At 36.6% G+C, this 10426-nt stretch overlaps 1 protein-coding gene across 1 annotated transcript; it reads left to right on the forward strand.

Moving 5' to 3' along the window:
* Nucleotides 1-583: 583 nt before the first annotated feature.
* Nucleotides 584-10160, forward strand: SdhD (succinate dehydrogenase, subunit D). The gene is made up of 4 exons (XM_027383126.2): nucleotides 584-679; nucleotides 8848-8960; nucleotides 9099-9295; nucleotides 9452-10160. Exons 1-4 carry the CDS (start codon nucleotides 640-642, stop codon nucleotides 9627-9629), a joined length of 528 nt encoding a protein of 175 aa, XP_027238927.1. The 5' UTR covers nucleotides 584-639; the 3' UTR covers nucleotides 9630-10160.
* Nucleotides 10161-10426: the final 266 nt, after the last annotated feature.

Below are 10426 nucleotides of genomic sequence, written 5' to 3' on the forward strand. Positions count from 1 at the left end.
GTACATCACAAAATTAACAGCCACATCTGCACGGACAAGCGGGCTAACTCTCTCTCTCTCTCTCACACACACACACACATACACGCGCGCGCGCGCTATGTATAAATATATATATATATATATATATATATATATATATATATATATATATATATATATATATATATATATATATATATATATATATATGCATGTATGTATGTATAAATGTATACAAATACATGTGCAAAGGTATTGTATCTATCATATTGATAGTAATAAATTTAGTCAGAATTTATGTTATCGTAAACGTATGTTTTCTGTCATGATTCCTAATTACATTGTCCAGTTATTTATCTCTATGATCGCTGAATTTCCACCCAACGTCAGCCTTCCGGTATATGCCAAACGCACAAATTGAAAAAATAATTTATGGCGATCATAAAATATCTTTACATTGGTATCCCTTTTCAATTTCTTAAATCCTAAGTACAAGGAAAAATGATCTAATATCTATTCAGAGGATATTTGACACAGAAAATCATATTAATTTGAAATATTGATAAAATAGTAGCAATCTTTCGTCGTTAAAGAAAGTAGATATTTGAGCAATTAACGAAAAGATACGTTCGTTGTCCTCAACGTAACAGCTGGATCAACATGGCGGCTCTGCTCACACTCCGAGCTCTTTCCAAAAACTGTAAGTACTTTTTTAGGTGTTTCATTCATTAATCGACTCTTATTCTCGTCCTTAAAGGTGCGTAACTCTAGTGGATATTCATAAAAGGTATAAAAGAAGATCAAGTCGAAATAACAATATTTTTATTAACTCTTTTCCTCCCGTTGGCTGAATTTTGCCGGATTTGTTTACGAAAAAGATGGCAAATTATGACGCAACCTCCAAGGCGAACTAGATTAACCTCGAAAATGCAATATTTCATCTCGATGTCACTCTCGGATTGCATTGCAGACTCGTGTGGCACCCCATTTAACAGAATATAGCTATTTTTATCTTGATTTATGGATTTTTATTGGATGTGATGTAAGGAATTCGGGTCACATCGGTTATTGAGTGGGTTTAAGAGAGGAGGACAGATTATCGTCTGATTTTGATTTTTGGCTGTAATTCTTGAACCCGAGATTGTATCCCCTTGTGACTAACGCTCCTATTCAGAGATACCTCGGATCACCTTAATAGAGAGCTGGACCAACATCTCGTGCCTGTCAGCGAATCACCAGTGGCTCTGTTGCAAGGTGCTGGCCAGACTGTAGATTATTTTTCTTGTGTGGGGAATATTACATTTTTTGGTAATTTTCTATATTACCTTCGCCGCACCGATATCGACGATTTTGGTATCGTTGGATTCCTCTCACTGTCCACATTCCAAATATATAGGTTTTATTGCACGGAAACCCCCCGTTAGCGGCAAACTTGGGCACTATATTGGGGGCGACGATGTCGGAGCGGCGGTCAGAGCAGCGGACGTAATATAGTAATTTTGACGATTTTGGTATCGTTGGATTCCTCTCACTCGGTACAATCCAAATATGTAGGTTTTATTGCGCGAAAACCCCTTGTTAGCGGCAAACTTGGACACTATGTTGGGTCTGACGAGGTAAATGCGTCCGCCGCTCCGCGATCAACGAGAATTGTGTAACGCTCTAGCCTGCCGGGAATACGTGGTGGAGGTTTTGTTTCCCTGCAATGGAAAGTCATATGAATAACCGTGGTTATTTTCACTGTGGGTTATATTATTAGTGTTATTTAACCTCGATTTTCTCTAGAACCTTCCATGCCCTCCCTTGCAATCGGGGCCAAGTTTGCCGCTAGCGGGGGGTTTCCGCGCAATAAAACCTACATATTTGGAATGTGGACAGTGAGAGTAATCCAACGATACCAAAATCGTTGATATCAGTGTGGCGAAGGTAATATAGAAAATTACCCATTTTTTCATGCGCGGGAAACATCATTTTGTCTCCAGTTGCACGGCGGATCTGCAGATGGATTATGAAACAAGTGTGCGGAAAATTGCCCAAGAACTACATTTGCGCGGACAGAATTTGACCAAATAATTTTTGCAGTCTGGGATGCTGGTTTGGCTCTCTGGTAAAGATGTCCAGAGTGTGTCTGAATATGAGCGTCTGACCCATGATCAATATGGCCTCCTTTCCAACCGTGCTCTGGCAAAGGCAAACATACCTCCACCATACATGTTCAGAGACAATACAGCTTAGACTGTTTCATTGTTTGATTATAAGTTGTGAGGGAAGCCTATAAGCTCATATTATGGTAAACCAGACTGCAGAGTTTGGTCTGCGCGGGGAACACATTCTTTGCGCTAAAATTATTTGGTCAATTTCTGTCCGCACAAATATAGTTCTCGGGTAACTTTCCATGCACACTTAGTTCTTTTTTAAATCATCTTCCATGCATAAAATTTTTTTGACCTTGCCGCACAAATGTAAACAAAATTATGTTTTCCTCGCATGAAGAAATGTAATATTCCCCACGCAAGAAAAATACTGTTCAGTCTGGATGGTAAAGTGCATGCGATGGCAATATGTTACTATCGCTGGTACAGAGAAATCAGTGGCCATGGCAAGCCCTTGAGTCATGGTGGGTGTGTCCTTGACAGATGATAGTAGGCTTAGCCAAACCTACACATTGGTATGTGGTATAGTTTGTGTCACTCGGCCGCACAGCCAGAGTGAGTCTGTGGGCCTATTTTTGGAAGATCTTTGGTGTAGAGCAATACGCAACTTGATATTAGAGCAGCACTATGGCACAAAAGCAGAGGCTGTTGCAATGATTTTGCACTCTGGAGTGTGGAAAACATTTATTCATTATTTGCCATTATCCCTTTCTATTTCGTTTGGCCATATTGTTTAGTCATCAAAACATCTATTCACATTTTAAAGCCAATATTGCATATTCAAAGCATTCCTATGTAGAGTGAATCTAGTATTGTGCAAAGCAATTTTGTATCTGACTAATATGATGAAGGCGCAGACAAAACTGAGCACATGGCACAGAAAATATTTTAGGAGAAAATCTTCGGTGCAAGACCAAAGTCAAATTCACACTGGCTATATGATGTACGGTAACCTTTACCTGCAGTGGACAGATTGACAAAAAATAAAGACACTTCATGTATGGCATTTTCTTTGCAAATTGATAATAGAAATATGGGTAACATGTAATACTTTAGTATACATTTGCATCTGCACTAAGATAGAGAAAATCTAAAAACAGTATAAGGAAAAGGAAAATCTACCTTTACTTTTGCATGAAATAATTTGTGCAGGCAAGGAATAACTTTAGAAAGTAAGAAAACAGGTTCGTGACAAATGCCATGCAGCGAGTAAGTGGGAGTCTGGAGGCAGAACCCACAATAGGGAAATACAGTGATAAGATGGGGTCTGGGGACAAAGCATCCTTGTTTGAAGATATACTATACATTATGAATTAGAAATTGGCATCCCCCCTCCTCAGAAAAGAGAAAGAAAGAAATGATAAAATAGAATGAATAGATAAAATGGTGTTGCTTTGTGTCAGCCTGGAAATGACTTGCTAATTCAGGAACTTGAAGAACTCCTATATTTTCTTAGTTGTAATATCCTTTGTTACAGGAATTTGATAACTGCAAAATGGCATTGCTCCTTCAAGGCTTTTAAGACGGCACAATGCTTCATTTAGTACATTTTAAGAATTTAAGATATTTTGTTGGTAAGTCTTTCTACATTGCATTCTTTTCTTTCTTTAGGAAGTACAAACATACTCAAATTATTTTGGTAATTCTTCACAGTCCCCAAACCTATGTCACAAAATTTATTTATCAATCTAAGTTGCTGTGACTGACCATGCCGACTGAGGGGAAGGTTGATGGGGGGGGGGGGGTTCTCCCTCCAACACCCCAACACCCCAACACATCTTCACCGCAGTATGCACGGCAAGATAGAGATGAAACTTGGGAGCACTGACGTGTGGTGTTGTGGTCATGTCTGGAGATCATTTCTTGTACTGATGACTGCAATTTTTTGTCCATACCATAATGAGAAACCTTTTTTTTTTTTTTTTTTTTTTTTTTTTTTTATGAATAGCTTATCAATTCCATTGTTTGTTCTACAGTTAGCATTAAAACTACATAGTGCACACATCATATAGTAGACTCAACCACTTTTGGCATGGATACTTACCATCTGGCATGTGGGTTTGGTCCATCATAGAAAGAATATAGATACTATTTGGTGTAAAATCATTATTATTACTCTATACTTAATCTGCCTTCATGCAGGATGTGGCTTATTGGTGCTTTGGAAAAGCATACATACTGCAGTATATATTCTTGCAAGATAGACGTCTTAATCTGTCTAACAATGCATTGTCAAATAGTGAACCAATACAAGCTAGAATTGTCTTGCTAGAATATATGTAGGTGAGATTTGCTGTTTTTGCGTAGCACTTGACTTATTTCACTATTGGGATAGACTTCAGATTGCAGATTTCTGTCTCAGGAAACAGCAGATTTCAAGTTGATTTGGATAGAACAGTACAGATATAATTTCAAGGAAAGAAAGAGTCCACAAGAGATGTAGTTGTTAGAATTAGGAAGAACTCTTGGCAGGCTTTAAAAATATAACAGATTTTAGAAAAGAGTACTACAAATGTGAAATTGATATAAATTTTTAACTGCAAGTTGCACCAACATTTTGTGTGCGTGATTAAACCACATTTTGGTTTGTGAGACCAGCTTCAGGAAGAGACTGGTTAAAGTGGCAACTAATGGTGCCAACTTTTCTTGGAAGCACATATGACTGACAGGAAAGCTTAAAATAAAGGTGTACATATTATAGGTCATACCACATATTGTAAACTCAAGTGATGATTTTACACTGGGTGAAGCTATATAAAGGTGATTTCACACTGGGTGAGAGGTATACAGTTGTAGCACCATTAATGTAGTTTGTTAAATTATTGTTGTATGTACTTGTAAAGCAAAAGAAAAGTGTGCAGTTAATGATTTTTTATTTTAAATAAATCTTCTTCTGTCAGAACCTTTAACAAGCCACCTTAACTCATTCATTGATTTAATGTTCACCATTTTCACACATTTACTGTCTAATAATAGTTTAAAATGAGCAAGAGGGGTAGTGACTTGCAAGATTGAGCAGCATAAACCAGAGAAAGAGAGAGCTGGAGAAGAAATATTGGTGGGAGTATGTAACTGTAATGGCATGTTTTATCTCTCCAGGTACATATATATTTTATCTCTACAGTTCTCTGTGAAAATGGATGTAGCAACGTGTTATTTGTGTTGATTCTTTATATTTGTATAATGTTCAGTCTTCCACAACACACCCTGTACCACTGGTCAAGAAGAGCAGGAATAGGTTCCTGCAGTTGTTAACCACATGCCGCGGGGATGACATGTGCGTATATTGCAAGCCCAATGTGTGTTTAATTTAGTAATTGTTCTTACATATAGATGACTCCACCAGTACTAAGTTACCAGTGAGCCAGTTACAAGAACTACCTGCCTCACCTGTTTACACTTTTCATTGATTTGGATAATATTTTCTAGTATTTAATACTGCTGTTAGTAATGTCAATAGCAATATAGTAATTGTAATGTATATAAAAATAACAGTGTCAATATTTGATAGCATTATTTAAAAAAGTAAAAGTAAAAACAATCCTGCTATTTCAAGGAAAAGTGAGGTCACAAGATCTACTAATTGACTCATCTGTGGCCAAGCACTGGCAGAGCCATCCATGTACAGAAACATTAAAGAAAATAATACTAAAGTGAGCACTTTTCAGTCAGCATACGGTTAATAGTGTCCACCTTGGAGTCATCACTATTCCAGGCATGGCTCACAGATGATACATTCCACCTTTACGTCTTGGTGGAATTTATGCATGAAGTCCAACTGAGTTGTTTGTCTTTCCAAATGTTTCATTCACACAGGGCAAGACATCCCCATCACCCTTGACTCTAAAGAAAACCTCATGAAAACAGCCCTGCCCTCAGCCAATTTTTTTCCTTGGCTAAAAATTAATAATTTTATGTGATATTGCTCCCGATACCAAACAACTAAATAATGAAAGGTTAAATGTTAGGATTGTGATACATATAAACATTTGTGACACCAAACTCAGACTCCATATCATTTTGCAAGAAAAGTGAAAATGTCCCTGGAGTTATATAGCCCCTATGATAATGCCAATGATTTTGTCTGTTTTAGGACAGGGTGATGATCATGACAAGTCTATGACTTGTCATGATGACTGTCCCAAAAACAATCTTGACTCCAAGGTTATAATAGAATTTGTGTATGACACTCTGAAGACTGCCCTTAGAGATTTTGTCTAAGGCCTTGTAACAATAATCCATTGTATTGATAAAATTTTATTATTGTAATGAATCTACTGTATATGATTTTTGTAATATTACCTTTTTGATATCTTTTTATTGCATTGCACCCTCTGCATTTGTTGTTTGCTTCAGCTGACAAGGCATGTGGGGCCATTTTATATTTTGACGAGAGTACTGCAGTAAACATGAGAGAAACAGCTCAATTAATCTTTGACAATAAGTAAAATAGTAACATGAAAGTTTTCCAATTTAATACTGATGCGGAATTATCTTCAACACTAGGGAAATTGCATTATTGTTGTTGGCATCTCGTAAGGACAATTTAAAAACCGTCCTTACAAGTGTGGGACCTCCAGACCTGTCTTAGAGAAAAATCAGTTGCAAAAACATTTTCACGGGGAGTCATAAACAAAATGTCGGAGCCAGACTTTTTTCTGTCCATGAAATTTAGGACATTTCATAAATAAAGACCTAGATGACTTAAAACTTGATTGTCAACTTATTTTTAAAATTTTAGGTCTTACTCACTCTGTGATTCTCATGCAACAGAAATATAAAAATAGATACATAGATTGTTAGTTGTAGAGAGAAGGCTATATAGGGATTTAAAGGTATAGAGTTTGGGATATGCACATGGAATCATATGATGTAGTGTTAGAGCTATAGAGGAAGAGATCCCCCCCCCACACACACACACACACACGCACACAAAATGCACCAGACCTGTTCTAAAAATAAATAGATAGTGATATAAACAGATAAGGTCCTTGATATGAAGATTCAGTGAAATAGTCTAGCCCCTCTGCCACAGTGGTCATCTGGCTTTATGAAATGATTATATGTTTGTTGTGATGTTATTATTATCATCATCAGCATCATTATCATCATCAGCATCATCAGTAATCCATAGTTTTCTTTCATGTTCAGTTGGACCTTATTTGAACCACTAATGTCCGGTGATATTGGCAGAAATCGCGAAATTATCAATCAAGCTACCAAAGCTTTTCTTACTGTATTCCTGGTGATAAGTAGTTTTTGTGCATTTTCCATAAATATAAGAAATTGTTTCATGAAATCCGTTTAGATTTGCTGTTGGTTCTTCATTCATTCTGCATTGTTAAGTTATGAATAGATAGGGATAATGGAAAGAGAGTCCTTGATACAATAAAGGAGGGGAAAAAAAAAACAATGAGGTAGTGGTTAACCCAGAATATGCAGTTTACCTTTGTTTGTTTATCATGGATTTCTTGTGATAAAAGTAGTGTTATTATATCCAAATGATTTTAAAAACCCAACATTTTTTTCTAACTGTAATCTGATGTAGTTCAAAAGCCAAAGGTAATATTTGTCAGCACATTGATTTTTAAAAGATATTTAGATTGCATTATTCAAATTAAGTGAAACTCCCACAAGAAGAAAGCAATGAAAAATCACTGTTTTGAGGTGGACTGAATTGAAGAATAGGCCTCAAACTGAGTGTAGATACTCAGTGGAAAATATATTGGTGAATAAAACAGACAATAAGGCTATAAAATATAAAAAGATGAATCAAATCACATGTCAAGAGTCACGGCCAATTAATCATGGGAAAGCCTTTTCTACTTAAAAATAATTTGCAGTCATATAAGGTCACCGGGCCAGGACTTCGGTATGTGTATAGAATTAAGTTTTTTCTTGACCCTTTGTCCACAGGTGGCATCACCTATGATGCCATGGCTGTTTGTGGACAGTGGTGCCATCGCATCACGGCCCTCTCCGTGCCATTCACTTATCGAACGGAGCTTGTTTTTCTCCTATAGTAGCGGCATCATTTGTATGGTTAAACTTTTAAGCAAAAGTATTTAAGGTGAAGGTGATCCTTCAACATATTTATATTTTTCAAAATTATATAAGAATATAACCTTTTAGGTGCCTTTTATTGCTGACAAACTACTGAATGTGCCTGGTGCCTGGCACAAATGGGGAAATGTCAACAACCCGAAGATATTGGGTTAATGAAGAAGGGATTCTGACTTTTTATGTAAAAATGTTATTCCAGTTACATTGACAACCATCTTGCAAATAGTAAAGCAAAAATTAGTGTTGTCATATTGAAATTAGGCCTATGTCATTGGAGACAAATTTATTGGGCCACTGGAGGTAGTCCTGAAAAATGTACTACCTCTGTCTGCAGATATGAGCAGTCTTTTTTCAGAATATATCTTGATCTATGTTTAAAACTGAATCCAGATTTTTGTAAATTTTGATTTCACAATGACCATGATGAATACCGTGTATGTTTTGTACATATAGTCAAAGCATGAACTGTTTAGTTTGACTACAAATAAGAAGGTTAGAGTAAATATCAAGTTTCACTCTCTCTCCTGTTAAAAAGAGAAAAAAGTATGGTACCACAGATAAAATTAGCATTTTTCCAGAACTGTACCTTCCTTTATTGTAAATCACAAATGTTGGAGTAAAGGAAAATTAATATCTTGCTGCTTTGTTTCAGGCTCTGTTAGCAGTCGGTTTGGTGCGCTGCGATTAAATGGCTTGTACCGTGCACCTGCAGCCCTCTCAGTTGCCACGACACAGAGAACTTGTCAAGCTGTTGTTCCATACCAGGTATTGCCCTTACTTTGGTTTTGTGTGATAGTTGCTGTGATTAACTGGGAAATAATAAATCTTAAACAGAAAAGGAAGAGACGTGGAATTTGAGGAGAGATTACTGCAAACTTTGATGTAAGTGAATTTTCCCACCAGGCCAAGCACTTCAGTGTTTCCCCCGTGACCAAGGGAGCCCCAGAGATTGAACAGGCCGGCCATGATCACGTGTTACACTGGACCGCAGAGCGCATCCTCTCTGTCATTCTGATGGGTGCCATCCCCGTTGCAGCAGTGTGGCCCACTCCCTCAGCAGAGTACTTCCTGGCACTCACTATGACTGTTCACTCTCACTGGTAAATGCGGTTTATTATCACTTTTGCTGTTAAGATTGCTTTTGAGAAGTATTGCTCTAATAATTTTGCAGCTCGTATTTTCAAAAAGAAAAAAAACCTGTTGGAGGGGAAGTCATATAAGTATTACAGACTTAAACAAAGGCTCCAATGTTCCAGGGGAATTGAGGCCATTGTTGTGGACTACGTGCGCCCAAGCATATTCGGCAAAGTGATCCCGAAGTTGGCCGTGGGCGCAGTCTACGCTCTGTCTTTCTTCACCTTGGGAGGTCTCTGCTACTTCATCTACACTGACGTTGGAATCATCAATGCTGTAAAGCTGTTGTGGAAGCTGTGAAAGAACAGATTTGCAGCCTTTGGATAGAATTATAAATCACTCTTCACATTGATGACTGGAATATTAGGACAAGAAATTCACAAAAGCTATGCTATCAGTATGCCAACATCCAGTCTTTGTATCGAGTTGCAGCAATAATGAGAACTGAAGCAGCTTTAAGCAAATCAATTTTTTTTTTTTTTTTCTAGTTTATTAGTAGATGATTAATTTTTGTATGGCTATTTAATTGATATAATTCTTGATCAATACCTTTTTAATAATTTCTAATCACATTTATTTTTATGAATGGCTAATAGAACAGATACCTTCAAAGAATTTTATTAGGTAGTCAGTTGTCTGTTGGGTAGCATATTTATGTCTCAGTAAAGAAACTTTCCAGGTTCTTTTGGTATATCCATTTAATGCTATTTTTGTCCAGTATTTTGTACATAACACTAAGGGAGCAAGCAGGGGGTTGGCGAGTCAAGTGCACATTTTATGTATCATAAAATGACGATGTAAATATTAAAGAATTTGACAAAGTTCACTTTATTTTGATCTTTTATTTCTGTCATTCTAGATTAAGACAACTGAAAAATGTTTTGAAAACTTTTTATCTTCCATTTGCTTGTTTATACTTTCATCTTTATTAACATACATGTGACTAAGAACTTTTTATCTTCTATTTGCTTGTTGTTTTTACTTTCATCTGTTTTAATATGTATGTGACAGTAACCAACATTTCACCAAAAATGTATAGAAATAGATTTTTGGTGAAATGTTGATTACTATAACTTTAGTTACATGAATGCACGTCT

This window comes from Penaeus vannamei, chromosome 39, assembly GCF_042767895.1.
Source record: "Penaeus vannamei isolate JL-2024 chromosome 39, ASM4276789v1, whole genome shotgun sequence".
Taxonomy (NCBI): Eukaryota; Metazoa; Arthropoda; class Malacostraca; order Decapoda; family Penaeidae; genus Penaeus; species Penaeus vannamei.